Below are 20,716 nucleotides of genomic sequence, written 5' to 3'. Positions count from 1 at the left end.
CCTGGCTCTTCCACTCCATCCTCCAGCAACCCCGGTGTGCTTCACTTGCGAGAGCCCACGGTCTTTAGCGGAGCTGATGAGACCGACGTGGAAGACTGGTTCACTAACTAAGAACTGGTGAGCGCAAACAACAAGTGGGATGACGCGGACAAGTTGACTAACGTCATCTTTTACCTCACTGACGTTTGCGCAATGTGGTATAACAACCACAAAAACGGCATTACGACGTGGTCTATCTACAAAACGTCCTTTGCTGGCGTTCTTGGCCGACCCGCTGTCTGCAAGTCCAGGGCCGAACAGCGCTTGCTGACTCGCGCACAGAAGCCATCAGAATCGTTCACTGGTTACATAGAAGACATTGTTGATCTTTGCTACCGCGTAAGCACCGCCATGCCCGAGTCTGACAGCATTCGGCATATCCTCAAAGGGATAAATGACAGCGCATTGCAGACACTCCTGGCCAGTAATCCTGCCTTCGTTGCGGAACTTGTCACTTTATGTAAAGTCTCGACGAGTTGAGGAAGCAGTGCACCCTGACTCGGCCATTTTCCTCACACGCCGACTCTCTCTCCAGTTTTACTTTTGTTCCCGATCACTAATCGACCCTGCAAGAGATTGAAAACTTTGTGCGTGAAGAAGTAGCTCGGCAACTGTCGTTGATTCCCTTCACGCAGCAGCCGCCGTCCTCTCGTTTGCCCTCACCACTCTGCGACGTTATTGTTGAAGAGGTAGCTCAGGCTGTTCCCGTCGCTGCCCACCAGCAGCCTGTGGCCACGCCTGTTTTCCATGCGCCGGCTATGCAGCCCGTAGCTGCGCCTCTTACGTATGCCCAGGTGGTACACAGCAGACCCCACCAGCAGCATTTGCCACCTATGTCTTCAATTGCTCCCCACTCTGCCCCTCTTTTAACACCTTGGGCGACACCGCGAGTCGGCAATCCCTGGCGCACTCCTGCCAATCGACCGATCTTCTACAGCTGTGGTACTCCAGGACATGTGGCACGATATTATCGCTGTCGCTTCCAACCGCTCCACGATGCTACTCTACTGTTCCCGTATGACCCACAGCCCCTGCACCTACCTTCTCCATATCCCTCACCGCAGTATGGCTACACTAACCTTCCCGAGTCTGTCACCCCAGCCCCCATCTCAGACTCGCTCTCCGCGCTCCCTGTCTTCTCGCTGGCGATCACTGTCCCCAATGCGTCCTCGACCCGCTTTCTCCAACCGGGAAAACTGAACGCCGCAGTTCCAGAGGCAAGAACTGCGCCTTTGTCGAAATGCCCAAGTCCTCGCACTTCACCTGCTAACGTCGTCGCCATATCTGTCAATGGTGTCTCCACCTTTGCCCTCGTCGACACAGGTGCTGCCGTTTCTGTTATAGCTGCCCAGCTCTGCCGCTCCCCACGCAAAGTGACCACGCCGCTCTCTGGACTATCGCTTCGTACGGCTAGTGCACAACCAGTTCGACCTCTCGGCACCTGTACGGCCCGCATATTCATCCAAGGCTCTATGTCCGTTGTCGAGTTCATTGTCCTTTCGGTGTGCTCTCATGACGTTATCCTTGGGTGGGACTTCATCATGCCGTCACATCATCTTGCCGTCATCGACTGCGCACGCGCTGAAGTTCAATTTTCGCACCTGTGTGACGAACCTATGCACGAAACTCTTGATCGGTCGCCAAAACTCGTTGTGCGTGAAGACACTGAAATTCCGCAAATTCTGCCAGCCTCTCTTGCCGTTGTCCCTGTTTGCTGCGATGACCATAACGATGCTACAATAATGTTTACACCTTCCGACATTTTCATGAGCCGCAAAGCCGTTTCTTTGCCTTTTGCTACACTTGACATCACTGCTGGCCCAACCAATATTTTCGTCCTAAACCCCCTTTCTGCAACGCTTTTGCTACTTGCCGGGGAATGTCTCGGTCGAGTGGAGTACCTTGATTCTTCTTTCTTTCTAAACATGCCAGACGAATCGTGCAGTAGCACCTCGACCGAACTTCATGCCCTTTCCCCACTGGAATGCTCGTCGAGTGACATCTGCTCCAGTTCCATCGCCGACACCTTAAGTGCTCAAGAACACGCCGAGCTTCTTAATCTTCTCCAGCACTTCGTGAATTCATTCGATGTTTCTCAGCCGCAATTGGGTCGCACTTCCGCAGTGCAATACTACATTGACACCGGTTTGCACCAGTCATTGCGTCAAAGACCGTACCGTGTCTCTGCTGCAGAATGTCAAGTCATCAACGACCAGCTCGAAGAGATGCTACGCCGTCACGTTATTCAACTATCGCACAGTCCTTAGGCATCTCCTGTCGTTCTAGTTCGAAAGAAGGATGAGTAGATTCGATTTTGCGTTGACTACCAGCAATTAAACAAGGTGACGCTGAAAGACGACTATCCATTACCGCGCATCGACGACGCCTTTGACAGCCTCCAAGGAGCCGAATTCATCTCCTCCTTAGACTTACGATCTGGACACTAGCAGGTTCCTATGGCAGAAGCTGATCGCCAGAAAGCTGCGTTCATTACACCAGATGGCCTGTACGAATATAACGTAATGCCTTTTGGGCTTTGTAATGCTCCTGCCACGTTTGAACGACTCATGGACAACACACTGCAGGACTAAAGTGGTCTGTGTGTCTATGCTACCTCGATGACATTGTCGTTTTCTCTCCCGATTTTCCTAAACCTCTGTTTCGGCTTCAACCGAACCTTAAAAAGTGCTGCTTCGCCGCGCGAGAGCTGCCCATCTTTGGGCACATAGTATCCAAGCATGGTGTTCTCCCCGACTCTGCAAAACTTCGTCGTGTCACTGAGTTCCCGAAATCTTCTACGCTGAAAGAATTACGCAGTTTCGTCGGATTATGCTCGTACTTCCGGCGCTTCGTTCAAAATTTCGCGTCAATCATATCACCACTGACCAACCTCCTACGCAGTGGCGCAGACCTTTCATCCTGGTCTCCTGACTGCGACGTCACGTTTGCCACGCTCCGTAGTCTGCTAACCTCTCCTCCCATTCTTCGGCATTTTGACCCAACAGCTTCCATGGAAGTTCACACAGACGCTAGCAGGGTTGGTCTTGGTGCTGTCCTCGCCCAACGAAAGCTGTGCTACTCCGATTACTTCGTCGCTTATGCGAGTCGCACGCTCACTAAAGCTGAGGCCAATTACAGCGTCACTGAAAAGGAGTGCTTAGCGCTAGTGTGGGTTCTGCGCAAGTTCCGCCCTTATTTGTACGGTCGCCTATTCGACCTGGTAACGGACCACCATGCACTTTGTTGGCTCGCCACATTGAAAGATCCTTCTGGCCGCCTAGCTCAGTGGGCATTGCAAATCCAGGAGTACAACATTCGCGTGATCTATCGGAGCGGACGCAAGCACTCTGACGCCAACGTCCTGTCCCGTTCGCCTTTACATCCGAACTCGGCCTGGGGAACCACTGGTACCAACTCCGTCGCATCTCTCGACCTTGACTCCTTTGCCAGTGAACAACACAAGGACCCGCAGATCGCTTCCCTTTTTGACTGTCTCTCTGGATAGTTGACCACTATGGTATCACGATCTCTGCGACGTCAAGCTGCTCATTCCGCCATTCGTGATCGGCTGCTACACTGACGCAACTATGCCCCTGAAGGTCGTAAGTGGCTCTTGGTTGTTTCCCCCGCAGCTTACGATCACAAATATGCGCCTCCTTTCACGACGATCCCCAATGTGGCCATGCCGGAGTTTTCAAAACTTACGAACTTATTCGCCATTGTTTCTACTGGCGCGGACTGTATAATTTTGTTTGCAAATTTGTTATGGGCTGCCCCGACTGTCAGCGCCGCAAATCACCGCTTTTCCACTCGTCCGGTGCGCTTCAGCCGCTTTCATGCCCTGCCAAACCTTTCGATCAGATCGGAATTGATTTCTATGGTCCTCTATAAATAACATCAAATAAAAATCGCTAGATCATAGTCGCTGTGAACCATTTAACACGCTATGCTGAGACCGCCGCCCTTCCAAGTGCCACTGCGTGAGACGTAGTATCCTACGTCCTCCATCGCTTCATACTACAACATGGTGCACCTTGAGAACTACTACCGTATTTACTCGATTCTACCGCGCCCTCGATTGTAACGCGCACCCGATTTCCACCGCGAAAAAAAAAAAAAAAACGTAAGACACCGATTGCAACGCGCACCCATTTTTCTCGCTGGCCCGCACGATCACACCACTCGAAAAAACGACTCCTTTCGGGAGCGTCTTCTATTTAAATATGAGGTACGGGCGAAGCTTGTGCCCATCTGACGTCTAACAGAGCATTGCCGTCACTGTAGTTTTACCGTGGACCGATGTCAGCACGCGAACTTGCTTCGCCCCCTTCTTCTCGACGGTTGTGGTGCCAGGCATGTCGAAGTAAAGAGGCGTCTGATCGGCATTCCTGATTTGCCCAAGCAGGTAGCCGTTGTTGCGCCGCAAGTTTAGGACGAACCTCTGAAAACTGTGAAGCTCTTCATCGTACTCCTCCGCAAAACTTTTCGCATATGCATGTTCCCCTTCGGAGGAAAAAGCCTTTCCTCTTCATAAAGTTAGTTAGCCAGCACCTGCTCTCTTTAAACTGGCTCCGCATTAGACCGTTTTGTAAGACTAATTGCATAGCCCGCACTTGGAGCAGTTCTGTCGTCACGGGCCTCTGTGCCGCTCGCTGCTCAAGCACATACTCGCCGAGCAGCTCTTTAATTTGCGGAAACCGACCCTGCTGTAGTCCACTGAAGCCTTTGCATGAAGCTTTGCTGTTGACAATCTCCTGCTTTTGTTTCCGCCGGTCCCGCACGCACGTTTCGGGAACTGCGAACGACCGCGATGCGGCCCGATTTCCGTCCGTTTCTGCACACGCGATGACTTTTCTTTTAAAAGCGGCATCGTGGTGCACTCAAGTTTTTGGAGTCGGCCCTTCCACACTGTCGATGCTAATGCACTACTAGATGACGAACTCCTCAGCACACGTACGAAGTGCCTCACATGGGAAACACATAGGCAGAAATGGCCAACGCGCCATGCCGACGCACATAGGGGGCCGCCATTTTGGATTTGCCGATGGCAATAGATTGACCGTAATTTTTGTTCGTACTCGATTCTAACGCGCATGCGATTTATGAACTCGCTTAACCGGAAAAAAGGTGCGCGTTAGATTCGAGTAATTACGGTAAGTGACCGAGGTCGAGCCTTCCTATCAGAAGTCGCCACGGCTCTGCTTTCTGAATGCCATCTTTTTCATCGCAAGATCACGGCATACCACCCGCAGACAAACTGGCTCACGTAGAGATTTAACGACACCCTCGGTGATATGCTCGCAATGTATGTGACATCTCATTATACTAACTGGGATCCCATTCTTCCATTTATCACGTTCGCATACAACACCGCGGCACAGCCTACCACTGGATTTTGACCTCTCTTTTTCTTTTATGGACGCGAACCTTCTTACACCATCGACACTCTCCTTCCATACCGTCCGACGCATCCGAATGCCCATCTGTGTCCGAAGCTGCCCGAAAAGTGGAAGAGTGCCGTGAACTTCCACGCACCTTACCATCACAAGAACAGCAGCGCCAAAAAGAAAACCACGCAAGCTCTTCACAAAGCCACAGCTATTCCCCGGGATCACTTGTATGGCCGGTTGTTCCTTACCAAACACCTGGCCTTTCCTCAAAACTCGTCCCAAAGGACGAGGGTTCTTACCACCTTTTGGAGCAAACCTCGCCGGTGAATTTTCTCATTGAGCCACTTTCCCCATCTGAGGACATGCGCCGGCGTGGATGGACATCGTCCACGTCGCCCGCCTTAAAGGGCCACTCACCAGGCCCCATACCAAATTTTAGTTAGACAGTGCAAGTTGTTAGGTGTTCGATGGGGAACATTTTGCCACAAAAAATTTTTCGAACCGGTTCATTACGAGCGGAGAAAACAGGTTTTTTGAAGCGGCGCAAAAAGAGGGCGAAAGGAGACGAGCTCGAATCCCTTGCCGCTCCTCCGCGTAGCCAAACCTTTTCCCCACCCTCTCCAGCATCCGACCAAGACGTGATGTTCACATGACGTGACCGAACAAGCCCAGTCCCCGTGCACGCGAGTGGCATTGCTTTGTTGACCAGCGTTATTTTGTGGTCTTCTGCCCGTTTCTGCGAGATTGTTTGGAAACGCTGGCTTAGACGCGGTAGAATAGATGAGCACAATGAGTGCGTGAACGCGTAGGAGCGTTCTATGGCGGTCGTCTGCTCAATGCGCTGACCGTGGGGACCCGAACGCATGTGAAACGCTAGCACATTAGCCCCGCATCTCGTAGCATTTCCCAGGAAAAATGTAAGAAAAACGTGCACAATTCATTTTTGCGTCTCATTATTTATTTCAAGTTTTATTCATCTCTTAAAGCAACATACATAAACTACGCATGTTGTGTTAAATAATTTTTGCCATGTCACGTGGTATACTGTTGACAACGTCAGAGCAGAGTCGTCTACGTAGAGGTCCAATGTGACCGCAGTACTGTGTACCTACGCTTTCGTCATTCCTACGCCTACGTCATGCCCTCATTCACTATGCGTGCATCGGTAAAGGGAAGGGCGAGCAGCTTTCATCTTGAAATTTGACCCATTTCCGCGGCGCTTAGCGTTCCAAATTTTGGCAGACGTGATCATGAACGCCTCGTCTATGCAGTGCGCTTGTCAGCTCAAAATTATCAAACCTGGTGAGTGGCCCTTTAAGCCATACCATAGCCCTCGGCCTCCAGACTCTTAGGTCGCCAGGATGGCTCTTTTTCGGCGGGGGCAAATTGTGAAGAAAACGCATTGTTGGCAAGCAGCCTCGCCACCACTTGGGTACTGGGTGCTGAGCTGGTCTTGCTCGCCTCGTGCTGATCGTCGCTGGCATCTGCCTGAACTTTGCTCTGTCCTGATCGTGTTTTCATCGTAGAGCCGCCATCGCAACACACGTCAATAAACCCCAAACACCTTTTCACAATGAAGTATGGTACTGCCACGTGAAACGAATTATCCTTCACTACACTTGGTCACAACTTATCCTGACATTTGGGCGAAGGCTCTGGAGGCAGGGCTTTCGCACATTCGTGTTGCTCCTCATGTAGCATAGCAGCTTGTGGCCGATTTCAGCTGTGCTTGCTAGCATTGTTAACACGTTTAGGAAAACACATACTGGAAAAAATGTTAGTGGGAAACATTTCAACTGTTCAGTGTGCACTTTAGTGTCATATTACCAGCAAAATTTTTTCGAGAGATGGCGTGTTTGCGGCGACACACTGACCTACTACATCAGGGACGTCATGTTTACTTGGGAAAACGGGCGTGCTGAAAAGGCAGCGCTTTCTAGGAAATGGAAAAATAAGAAGGCATTCCTGTTAGGTAAACACCGTATTTACTCGCATAACAGGTGCACTTTTTTTCCAGAAAATCCAGCTTCAAGTTCGGTGTGTGCCTACTATGCGGGAAAAAAATTTTAGAAATTTTATTTCTAACTACGTACTGCATAGACTGCTAATAACGTATGCGTCACTGAAGTCAAAAGTATCTGTGTTAAAACCAAAACAGCCTTCTTTATAGGCTGCGCTAACGTAGAACGTGTTGAGCATGCAGCTCGCGTATCTGAGAATCGAAACGTGCGATGCATTTCCAAAAATTAACAGTGGAAGAAACTAATGCCAACGAAACTAATGCAAACGAAAAAAAGAACTGAAAGATTCTACGAAAAGAAAGCGCCATTTCGGAAATTCGCCGGTTACGTTTCAGGCCGCATGAATTATTTGTGCGCTGAACAGTACCAATCGTGTGGTTTCGCGGGCTTGCACCCCATCTTCAAGACATTGCAATCAAATCGCAAACCACCATTTGAGTGTTACAAGTGCCAGACAAGCCCCCTTTTCTTCAAGTAGAGCCACCGAAAAAAGTTAAGTTGATTCTGCCCAAAACTGCATTATGATCGCCCGCGACTGCCACCGAATAGCACACAGTGGTTAGGCCTAGCCTACGGTTCGGCATGTTGTTGTGGGAAGTTCGTACTAGACAGAATGACGATTGGGCATGGAAAATATCGCACTGAAGCACTGATCCAAGAGCAGAACACATGGTACAACGTTTAGATTCGTGGCCAGGAAATCAATGGCGACAAAAGTCCGTTGAGCTTGTGCAAGTCCACGTATAGCAGCAAAGCTGAAAGCTCACGTCGGAAAGCCGAAAAGCTTTTAATTTTGCGAATGAGGTAGTAAACGTGATGACGACATGTGTTCCGACAGGGGCACACTTGTCAAAGACGCGATTGCGCATTCCATACGAAGCGCAGACGGCTGGCTAGCGGCCGTAGTTATGCTTGCACATTGGTGCACAGGTTACTTCGACACCCAGGCAACTGCCCTTCTTCCACACTTGGCGAGCCTGCAGAGCTGGTGCAGCGCTTTCGTGGTCATTTTTTTTTTCCCCGCTTCAGGTAATGTAAGAGGGTGTCGAATTGCAACCATGCAAACATAGTACAAAACTACTAATCATGGCCAAGTTCGGGGTGCACCTATTATGCGCATAAATAAAAAATATCCAATTTCTCCCGACCAAACTGTGGTTGCGCCTATTGTGCAAGTTAATACGGTAACTGTATTTTCCTACAACTTACTGCAACTGTTTGTGTCTCATAATAAATACGGTTGAATCCACTTGTAGCGATTTGTGGTGTAACAACCTATCTGTTCTAATGACCATATTTCGGTACACTTACACATTTCCTATGCCACCCAATGAAACTGCGTCCACATATAGCGAACATTCTATAATGAACACTTTTGACACGGTCGCGGTAAAGGTATCGCGCATACGAAGAGAAAAGAAGAAGTTAAAACTCACCGCAGTCTACAATATTCTGTTCTCAAGTAAACTACAGCGGAGAATGTGCAAGCGTGTGTCTCTCAAATGTGTTAGAATGCTTCGTATGGGCCATACTTTTACTGTGATTGTGTCATAAGTGTTTGTTGTAAAACTAGGAGGCCTTTAAAACTGTTTGCAGTATGTAGACAAGTTTCAATTGGTAGCATGGAAAAATCGTAAGTGCACCGAAATGTGGTCGTTATAACTGATAGATTGTTATATAAGTGGGTTCGACTGTATCGCATTTGAGGCTCTGAAATAACAGTGTGCAAATTGTAAGGGTGCATAATACGGCGAAATGAAACATGCTATTCTTAGGGAACTTTATTAGATTACAATTTCTAGACCCCAGAAAAGTTTTAAAAATAAAATTTCAGGAAAACTTGTTCTCACACACACTTTTAAATACAAATATACATATTGCCTAACGAGGACAACCATTCAAACCAACGAGTACAAATTCAATTCTTTTCTGATGGTTTCAAAGGAAACCATCAGAAAAGACCAATTGCGAGAAATAGGTTTCCTTTAATAAATAGCAGTTTTACAGTTTTTTTTTTCCTTTTTAAAAGCTTGCCCTCACATTCTGTCTGTGCTTGATAGGGCATTTTTCATGTAGCATGGGAATGTTTAATGCAAATTGTTCCTTTCTGTGATGCTGGCCCTTCATAATAGTTAAGTGTTATGTCTTACAGAGTTGGAGATAGCATCATTCTGGCACTACAGGTACAGTTTTTTCCTTCGTTTTTGAGTGCATAGATCTTCACTTTACTCAAAAAAAAAAAAAGACAGTAAGCAGATATCAGTATTCATTTGCACAGTGCCATTCACAGCACAGTGGTTTTGTTTCAATGCGATGGGTGTACGTTCAATGTGTTGCTCGTGTCCTCTCGCAGGTACATCATTGTTGTAGAGCACGACCTGTCTGTGCTAGACTACCTGTCCGACTTCATTTGCTGCTTGTACGGTGTGCCTGGTTGCTACGGTGTGGTCACCATGCCGTTCTCTGTGAGGGAAGGTAGGACTTAGTTTTCAGTGCACATAACATTCCACGAGCCTCCAACAAATATGTCTTGCAGACTGGTGTGTGCACACTTGATTTCATCTCATATCGTTGTCCTCTATGCAGGCATCAACATTTTTCTCGACGGTTTTGTGCCAACGGAGAACCTGAGGTTCAGAGACACTTCGCTAATCTTCAAGGTTGCCGAAACAGCTACGGAAGAAGAAATCAAGCGGATGTGCCGTTACGAGTATCCCAACATGAAGAAGTGTTTAGGTAAGCTGCCATGAAGTAGGTGACGTGCATGTGCAGTTAAGAAAAGGTTTGAAGTTTTATGGTATGTATTTATTTGACGGTGCGTTTCTTTACGACAGGTGACTTCGAAATGAGTGTGGATGCTGGCACATTCACAGATTCCGAGATCATAGTGATGCTGGGAGAGAATGGCACGGGAAAGACAACCTTCATCCGTATGATGGCTGGCCGATTGAAACCTGATGAAGGAGGTGCGTTTTGGCCTTGTGTGTTTTTCTGAGTGTTGAACATGAGTATATATTTCGGTTTAAGGGGGAACGCGGCTTTGGTATTGCGAAAAATGGCACAAAAACTTGATTTTTTGAAGATCAAGTTTTCATTTTTTTAATCCTTTTTCAATTGATTCTAAAATATCTACACGGAAAACTGTGCAGAAGTGCTTTGGAAAATTTTTCCCACCCTCCTAGGTTACGAAACTTTTATCTGGAAATCGCGAGAAAACAGCGATTTTCAAAAAAATTACAGCTTCGCGATGGCGCGGCCGGGAGCCGGCTTCTTGAGCTTATCGGAAAGAGCATTTTTCCGTGTTTAAATTTCCCATCTCAGCTGGCTCTTCTCTTTAAAAACAAGCGCACAAAAAGCAAATGTTTGAAGGTCGTTTTGAGGCTTCTGATTGGCTGTGGCCATCATGTTGCCTCAGCTTGCCTCCCCATTGGCCCTGTGCTTGCTCTGGGAGATCGTCGTCTGCTGTTTGTCCGCCTCGAGGACATGGCTGTCGAAAATCGCTACATTGTGACATGTTCACGGCTTGACGATCACTTAGGATATAATTACACTTTAGTTATGAGCTGTAAGCGGATGCACAATCAGATTACTACGAGCGGGCGTGCAGAGAAGTGCGGCGGGGCATCAGAGTCCTTAGGCCAAACTCCGCTGACGGCGGGACTGCGGAGAAGAACGATGCGTTAACGCACTCGTGCCGACGTGCTTCTTCGCAAGCAATGAAGCATATCACTTGCTAGCTCCTCGGAACTGCGGATGGGCATTTTACACATCAACAGCGGACCCCACAGTCAAGCTTGTCACCCCCAACCCCCCCTCCACTACAAAGGATTGCTCGGAACAGCGACTAGCAGTATCGCGCGTCATCACTCGAAAATAAATGCGATACCAAGCGCAGTGCACGCCGATTTTTTGTCATCTTAGCTACACTTTTCGCGCATTGTTACCGAACGCCGCCGCCAAGTGCATCATGCACCAGCTGCAGTGTCCACGCGGCCGCGCACTCCACGGTTAGTATATGGAGTGCTGTCAGTAAGCTTTTGTGATGTGATTTAGACGTGCTTGGAGCCATGCTTGGTATCGCCGCGATCGTCCATGAATGTTCCGAGACAATGAGTCTCGTAGATTAGCGTTTCCGCGATCAGCCTTATGATGATGTGTTTCACGGCTAGAGTGGCAAAAGAGCATGTATGAAGCAGCGGCACGAATTTCTATATGCCCGTCTCATGTCATTAAATAAACTGCTAAAAAATTTCTGTGCCACCAGTCTCCTGCCCATAACTTTGTTATATAGAAACAAGGCATAGGCTGTCATGGTGTGAGCCTTTTTTTTATGTAATAAACCTATATATATTTAAAAATGTTGAGTGATTATTTGTAATAAGTAGTTAATTACGTTAATGAAAGGAACACTGGGCAGAGACCACATGCCTGAGAAGCCGAGTATCACAAAACAAACCTGAGATCACAATGTTTAAGTGTTCTACAGGTGTAAAGAAAAGTTGACACTTTAAATGCAGCTTTCTCAATGCCGTTTTTTTTTTTTTTGCATTATTGCTCAGCCCCTCCACAAGGTTCAATGAATAAATCATTTCTCTCTCATTAGGTATTTTTGGTATCGCCTCGAAATTTTTATGGAAGCCCTGTGAGGCTATTCTTAGTGTCTGTGCCAATTTTCATCAATATCCAACCAGAAACAAGACAGTTCGCCGATAAAAGCCTGTCGGAAACTCAGACAGGCTTTTTCTCGCTAGTGTGTTTTAGGTATTGTTCATTGCTCGTGAAAAGTGTAGCACAGGAATGACTGGACAGATTTTGATGCAATTTTTCTTCTTGAATCTCAAAACATTTCTTGAGGGTCTGACAATCTGAATGGTTGTTTACTGCCCAGTTTTTTTTTTCTAAAAGATAACTAAAAGATGGCCTTTTTACCTGTCTTTTGTTTGTCTATGCTTGGGATGGGTGAATATTCAGGTGCTTTGAATATTTCGTCGAACATTATATACAGTAAACTCTCGTTAATCGAAGCCACTGGGACCGTGACAAATCTTTGAATGAAGTAGGTTTTCGAATTTGCGGAGCATGCGAAAAGTGGGATGCAAGGAACGTGAAATTATTCGAAGTAGTCGGAGCTGGTCGTTTGCTGTGCCGGCTAGTTTGCTGCTCTGAGGGTTATGTTTTCCAGCAATACCCGGTTTTACAATTTTGCTGCAAACAAAGGGAAACGCCGGGTCTCACTGCTGCCACCGAGAAAAAAAAAAGTGATCAGTTGAAACGCGAGCTTGCAAAATACAAGACATCTTCACTGCAACATTGTAATGACACGTGGGCAGCATGTCAGCTGCGTCTCGCTACGCTAGCACGTCATGACGCAATGATTCACCCATGCTTTAAAGAATTTAATAATAGACAGGGCGATAAAATTTCTGGAGTGTTTTGGCTTGAAAACATAATGATTGAAGCTTTCGAACGGGTTTTTCAGAGTAGGCAATGCAGGCAAAAACTCCGCCAGCAGTGCAAGTGCGCAAATGGCTAGAGCAACAGGCACTCAGAGGTTTGCATACATCACAAATTCTGCCAGACTGCCCTTTATTAATTTCTTTATATTCCCAGTAAGAACGGCTAAATTATGACGCACTGATGTTGCGAGAAGCATGCGACATGCTGCTTGCGCGCCATTGCTGTGTTGCAGTGAAGCACGTCTGCAGCTGCACATTTAAAGTGGTCCTGAGATCGTATTCTTTATTTAATCTTATTTTTCATACTCTAAGCAGCGAGGATTGGTTGCTTAATGGCTCATAAGGGCCATAGTTTCCGTGGATTTGCAGCAAAATCGGGAATTGGCACGCTGCACCCTTCAGATTAACTGGACTGGTGCTGACTGCTGCTTCAAATTGGCCACTCAAACTTACATTGCTAAATACATGACCGTGATAAATACTACAAATTAAACGGGATTTTGAAATAACCGAGTTTGAAAGAAAGAGGTTTTAATGTATTTGAATTTGCTTCGACACGTATAGTGAAGAAGTACAGTAGTACAAGTGAGAATTCACTGTACGAGTAAATATTTGTAAGCTCAAGTGCCTATAGTCCCCCTGTAAAGGTGGTTTCACATCAACATAGTGGTTCTATGCCATGAAACTGCCCAAGCAGTGTAAATTCACATTGCTGCAATTTCACACTTCAAGATTAAATGTACGTATTGCTTTTACATCCACTTACTGTTTTTGAAGTTTGAAAGCGTTTTATGCCGTTGAATATGCACTAAGCATAGTAACTTTTAAAACGTAACGTATTGGACCAGATATAACTTGCACTCTAGTGTTATAGAACCCTTGCTGCTAATATTTAAAGTTGTTTTTACGTCACTTCAAATAACATTCCTAGTCTCTAGTTCAAGTACTGCGTAAGTTAGTTGGGTCATGACAAAAACTTTACTTTCCTTAATCATATGATGTGTACTATTTGAACTATTCAATTTGAAATTATTTGACCAAATTGCTGTTTGCTTGAAAGTTGCATTGAACCTAAATTTTTGCCCATCTTTAATTGCGGGTTCCAGCTATAGTCATTCTGCAACAACATACACTGAAACCTCATTATAACAAAGTGTCATCTTGCACAATAGTAAGTTTGTTATATTCGAAAATTCGTTATAAAGGTATATCTTTAGCACTGTATATACTATAAGACTATTTTTCATTGACTTTGATATAATCAATATTTCGTTATATCTGGGTTCGTTATATCTGGATTTGTAAGCTCAAGTGCCTATAGTCCCCCTGTAAAGGTGGTTTCACATCAACATAGTGGTTCTATGCCATGAAACTGCCCAAGCAGTGTAAATTCACATTGCTGCAATTTCACACTTCAAGATTAAATGTACGTATTGCTTTTACATCCACTTACTGTTTTTGAAGTTTGAAAGCGTTTTATGCCGTTGAATATGCACTAAGCATAGTAACTTTTAAAACGTAACGTATTGGACCAGATATAACTTGCACTCTAGTGTTATAGAACCCTTGCTGCTAATATTTAAAGTTGTTTTTACGTCACTTCAAATAACATTCCTAGTCTCTAGTTCAAGTACTGCGTAAGTTAGTTGGGTCATGACAAAAACTTTACTTTCCTTAATCATATGATGTGTACTATTTGAACTATTCAATTTGAAATTATTTGACCAAATTGCTGTTTGCTTGAAAGTTGCATTGAACCTAAATTTTTGCCCATCTTTAATTGCGGGTTCCAGCTATAGTCATTCTGCAACAACATACACTGAAACCTCATTATAACAAAGTGTCATCTTGCACAATAGTAAGTTTGTTATATTCGAAAATTCGTTATAAAGGTATATCTTTAGCACTGTATATACTATAAGACTATTTTTCATTGACTTTGATATAATCAATATTTCGTTATATCTGGGTTCGTTATGTCGAGGTTTGAGTGTAGTATATACAGGAGCTTGGATTCAGTTGCTGCGCTTTGTGTTTAATACTAGTGAGTCCCATTTTTTTAGGAATGATTACAACGACAGTTAGTTTCTGTGTTAATACCCTATAGATGACCGTTTCAAACCGTGGAATGTATGAGGAAGTTATGGCCTCCATTGTTGCATCTTTGTATGTTATAGCGGTAATGTTCATTTTCTTGAATGTTCATGCACTTCAAGTTATATATTTTTTGTTATGCATACAGGTGATGTCCCTTCTTTAAACATCAGTTACAAGCCTCAAAAGATTTCCCCGAAATCTCAAGGAACTGTGCGAATGTTGCTTCATGACAAAATAAGGGATGCCTATGTGCACCCGCAGTTCATTGCGGACGTCATGAAACCACTGCAGATCGATGCCATTATTGACCAGGAAGTAAGTACAGTAATTGCCTTTCACAAACGTGTTGTAGCTACCTAATTAGAATGCACTTATTCATTTCTTTTGCTGGTGCATGGGATGTTAGCATAATTGTAGCTTGTGCATATATTATCAGGGTTGTGCTATCTTTGGCAAGCAAATCAGTGAATCAAGATAAGTACACTCAAAAGTATACCAAAACAACCATGCATGTATAAGTGACTTTAGTGGAGGGCATTGAATTGGTTTTGACCATCTGGGCCTTTTTATTAGGGGTGTAGGAATATTTGATATATTTTTCAAATATTGTTTGCCATTCGATTCAATTTGCATCAGAATTTCACTATTCGAACTTCCAAGACAAATACAGTCAACGTGCGATTGTCAAAGGCCCCTACAGATTTTTAATATGCTTTGCCCCATCACATTCGTATTGCGGCAAAGCTGCCTTTCAATCTATGCTACAACCTCAAAATGCATTAACTCAAGAAAACGCTTGTTCCATCGTGAAAATGGTAGATCTGGAAGATGTGGGGGCTCAGTTAATGCTCTTGTGGACCTGAAATTTTGGCAGGAAGTCCAAAAAATTGCACGCCAAGATTTTAGCATCCAAAATTTCAGATGCTCTTATATATTGTTCTTCCGACGTTCTTAAAATTGTTCAAGAATGCCACTCATCGGATACCAGCCTACACACTTTACGCCATCGTGCACGAGTGAGAAAGAAAGAAATCTCTGGTTGCTAGTGCAGTGCTCCTTGCCCTATGGAAAGGTCTATATTGTAGTTTATACAAAACCGAACAATCAGCCCTTTTAGTCGATACATTTTTAAAAAATTATTTATATATATAACGTGATCTCGGGGTGCGCACAGGTCCTTGAAGTCCTTAAAAACTCTTGAATTTTAGTTTCTTTTTGAAAGTCCTGGAATTTCATTTTAGTCCCTCAAATTCTTGAATATTTGGAACTTTCACAGGGTCCAATTATATGACTCGCAATCCACGGCAGTCAAGGGTGGTCCTGCACAAGCTTCATTGCTCATTGTGTTCCACGACACCGCAATTTTAAAATCAGACGTAGTCAAACCGCCTGTAGATTGGCGAGATTCGGGCATGCACGCTTGCTTTGGCTTTGGCTGGCCAGAAGCCATAAGCTGATGGCCACAACGAGGCTACAGCATCTTGAGCTCTCTGGGAAAAAAAAAGAAAAGTTGGGCGAATGCACTTATTGCAGTGGACATGTTTGAAAGGTTTTATTTGGACTTCCCTCAGTAAACTGCTAAAAAAAATAACACAGCACACTCTTGCTAATCTGACAGCCTGCAAAAGACTGAAGAAAAAAAGACTTAAAAACCTGCCCTGAGCTTTAGAACCTTTAGTCTATTGAAGCTATGCAATAACTGAAATGAACATCTTTTGCTTTGTGCAATAAAATTTGCCGTGAACTAATATCGTGCTCCTTAAATTTTTTTAAAGGTTTTGGATTTTTTTTCTTGGAGACCTGTACAAACCCTGTGATCTGTTTTTGCGAACATTTTTTAGCACCAGAAACTCGTGTGTTAAAGTGAATGTTTTCGTATTCTCACTAAAAGCAATGGCAACCAATTTTTTGCCTAGGAAATTCGTCGAAGCAAGTTCAAATGCGGTCTGTTGAGGAAACCATTTTCTGCCAACTTTTAAATCGAGCTCCATTTGAATACATGAGAGCTGTGTGTTCTGTATCACTTTGTTCTTGGGATTGCGTTTCTGATTATGTTCTGTGCCCTACCCATAGGTGCAAAACTTGTCCGGCGGCGAGCTTCAGCGTGTGGCCTTGGCACTGTGCCTTGGCAAGCCTGCCGACGTGTACCTAATAGATGAGCCGTCGGCCTACCTCGACTCCGAGCAGCGTCTGGTGGCAGCGAAGGTCATTAAACGATTCATTCTGCATGCCAAGAAGACTGGTTTCGTGGTTGAGCACGACTTCATCATGGCCACATATCTGGCCGACAGAGTCATCGTCTTCGAGGGACAGCCCTCGGTCAAGACTCTAGCGAATGCGTAAGTGTTGCATCTCGTAAAAACTCATTATGTGTAATTAGGCATGCTTTAGCTGATGGTTTATTGTGTCGGCAAATGGGTACTGTAAGTGGAATCCGTGGGGGTGCTTTTAGCCGCTGTAAAGTCTTTTGCACCTCATGGGGCACATGAGCTTCACAGATAGGTTGCATTTAAGTTTGACGACCACCGAGCAGGTGTTGGCACGGTGCTCGTGTAGGTTAGGGTTACACGTAGGTGACAGCAGCGCTGCACGGTCGACAGCGAAGAAGCTAGGCTAGTGCTGACAAACATCTCCTGCGGAGGGTTCGTGGAGTCGACACCACGGGTCGCTTCTGGTTAATCCTTCGTGATGAGCCGTACATCCGCGATGCTGCATTTGTGGTACTTTGTTATGTTGTTTGTGTGTTGTATTGGCATTTGTATAAGGTTGCTTAGCATGACGGCTTTGATTCAGCTGGCGATATCATCATTGTAAAAGCAAGTGAATAAATGTATACATGTCTGTGTGGTTTGCTCGGCCACGTCTACTGTGCCCCGTGTGTTCTAAGAGTGCGGTTCATTCTCGTTGAGACCCAACAAGACTCTAAACCTTTGCCAGACAGCGTTACTTCACAACTGAGAATTATAAATGCTTGTAATGCACAATGCCTCTAATGCACCTTTAACCGTCCTTCCGAACCGCTGGTGCCAGTGTTGTACTTTTGTTTGTATGCAACGCTTTGTGGTGTTCTGGGTACGCCGAGTATTTATGACATGTACTATGCTCACCCCGCCAATCTGAAGTACAGTCTACAACCGATTTTCCGAACTCTCAAGGGAACGCGAAAACGTCCGGAAAAACGAATGCACGTGAAAAGGCACCTTGTTTTGTAGGTATTTTTCGCTGATGGAGAGGATAATAGCCGGAGTACAAGATTCCCATTAAAATTCAGCCAATGCATCGTTAAGTGGCTCTGAAAAGAGCCGTTTATAAAAAAAAAAAAAAATCAGATGTGGCCGACGCTACTTCATAGGTCAGCACTTGGGCCCAAAGAAGTTACCTATTTTTTTTTTGCACGGCACTCCGCTTGCCTGCGATCATGTCTGCCTCAATTTAAGTCAACGTCATGCTGCCGCTATACACCGATTACAGTGTCATCAGTGCTCGCTTCAACTCCGAGCTCGTTGGCTATGTAGATGGCTCTTCGTTCTCGATGTCGAAGTCGTCGGAATCCTCCGTAAGTTGACGAATGATTTCGTGATCGGTCAAGTCCGCACATAGCTCGAGGTCTTTGTCAGCGTCTGTGAAGCCCTCAAAGGTTATCCCGGCTGGAATCGACACGCCGGCAGCGCCCAGATCGTTGAAGGCAACATCTGCAGTTGGCAGTTCTTCACGCACGCTGTCCACTTGGGGCGAAACTGCCGTCATGATGTTGAGTGTAAAGCATCATGGCAAAACAGTTCCACAGAGTCTTTTGTGTAAACGCCTTCCACAATTCCGCCAGCATGCGGACGGCAGACCTGAGCTCAACAGTGTAGCTTTTCCCATTGTCGGAGTAGAGCACCATGCGACTGACCACGCATGATTTGTAATGATGCTTCAAGTTCCGAATCATGCCTTAATCCATCGGGTGAAGGATTGCTGTGGTGTTCTGCAGCAGAAATTCACTCTGTACAGCCTTTAGGTCCTTGATGTGGCCATGCGCAGTGCAGTTATCCACAAACAGCGATTTTGCTGCTCGAACCTTCTGTCCAGCTTGTGCACGTACGCTTCGAATAACTGCTGCATTAACCACACCTTCTTGTTAGTTTCATAAAGAACAGCCAGAGTCACTGTCCCCTTGAAAAATCTTGGATGCTTCGTCTTGCCTATTACTAGTAACAGAAGCTTCTCGCTGCCTGACATGCTGCTGCAAACGAGGACAGTGAGTTGCTCCTTGCCTGTGCTTGCCGTCGTGGCAGGGGTCACCAGCAAATGCGAACGTTTTCTCTGGCAGCAGCTTGTAGAATTGTCCAGTTCTGTGGCAGTTGAAAATATGATTAGGTGAAAACTGGTGATGCAAGGACTGCAGCTTTCCATCCTGATATTCGGCGACAACGGAATCGTCGACGGCGCTGCTTTTCCCGCACATCTTCTTGAACTTCAAGTCATTGCGGCTCCTGAAATTGCGAAGCCATCCATCACTGAACTTGAAGTCCTTCACGCCCATCTGAAGTGCGAAAACCTCCCCCTTCTGCTTCAGGATGTCGCCTGACACCAAGATTTTCTCAACGATCATATCCCTGAGCCACACGACGAGTGCTTCCTCGAGCTTCGGGTAAACACCCGAAGCTCGAGGAAGAACTCGTCGTGTGGCTCAGGGTAAACACACTGGCTTGCATTCTTCTTTCCAGCCCCGGTTTATTTGGCAGCCACTTCCAAGATCTTTGCCTTGGTTTTGATGAAGTCCAAAACAGTTTGCTTCAAAATTCCGAACTCCCTCCCCACCTCTGCCTGCAACCTACCGCATTGGACCTGTTCAATGATCGCGGCTTTCTTCTCCATCATGAGCCTACGAGGAGGCTTTGTGCGCTTCGAAGGTGCGGACGAAGACGAAGGAGCAGTCGGTGCCATCGCTGTAAACGGCGAATCTGCTCGACGAAAAGTGCAGCACGAAACGGCTAGGAACTCAATGGATGCTGAAGGTTGGGAAATGTGATCACTGAAGATAGCACGCAGCAGCAAACGATCAACCGCAGACACGACCGCAGAGCTGACAAAACAACACATGAACGAACGCAATGAGCTTTGGCTTGGCAAACCCGCTAAGCTACGGCTGGCTACGGATTGACACGTGCAGTTTCGAGGTTACGGCAGCCGGGGCGCAGTGCGACGGTTGGCGGCAGTGCTGCTGACCATACCTGCAATGTAAGTATGGCGGGTTCGAGGATATGAGAACAACCAAAATGGTGTCGTCGGTGGTGACTTTAGGTGGGCAGTTAACAGTAAAAAGTCCTGGAAATCGGATGCCGAAGGCTAAAAGCATCCGGGATTTCAGACTTTTTAATACATTGACTCTATGGGGAACTTGACGGTGCCACAGATGACTCCGGGAAATCGGACGTCGACTGTAACATGCTAGGCGACGAATCTTTTCGAGCTTTATGTCATTGTTGAGCAGCGATACAGACCTTTTCGTCAGCTGCGGTCAAACACAGATGTAACAAATTATGGGATGTAACAAAGTAAATGAAGAGTGTGTTTCACTGTTATTATGATATAAAAATACATATAATAAATATGTTGTATATAGTTAATCTAGTTCTGTGTCAGGTTAGACTATTACAAGGGGAGTTTAACTGTACCTTATTTTTATTAGTACGGTAATATAGCTGCACCATTGGTACAGCATCAT

The 20,716-nt window shown here is 45.8% G+C and overlaps 1 protein-coding gene across 1 annotated transcript in view; it reads left to right on the top strand.

Annotated features, from left to right (window-relative positions):
- Nucleotides 1-20,716, top strand: part of pix (ATP-binding cassette sub-family E member 1 pix) — a 28,994-nt gene that overhangs the window by 5,861 nt on the left and 2,417 nt on the right. Inside the window, exons 10-14 of the mRNA XM_037421073.2 lie at nt 9,804-9,925; nt 10,037-10,186; nt 10,285-10,416; nt 15,149-15,318; nt 17,077-17,342. Coding sequence (XP_037276970.1) covers nt 9,804-9,925; nt 10,037-10,186; nt 10,285-10,416; nt 15,149-15,318; nt 17,077-17,342 — 840 coding nt within the window. The remainder of the gene's footprint in view (nt 1-9,803; nt 9,926-10,036; nt 10,187-10,284; nt 10,417-15,148; nt 15,319-17,076; nt 17,343-20,716) is intronic.

Source organism: Rhipicephalus microplus, chromosome 2, assembly GCF_043290135.1.
Source record: "Rhipicephalus microplus isolate Deutch F79 chromosome 2, USDA_Rmic, whole genome shotgun sequence".
NCBI classification, from domain to species: Eukaryota; Metazoa; Arthropoda; class Arachnida; order Ixodida; family Ixodidae; genus Rhipicephalus; species Rhipicephalus microplus.
The sequence above is the reverse complement of the archived record's forward strand: the minus strand, read 5'-3'. Positions and strand labels throughout refer to the sequence as shown.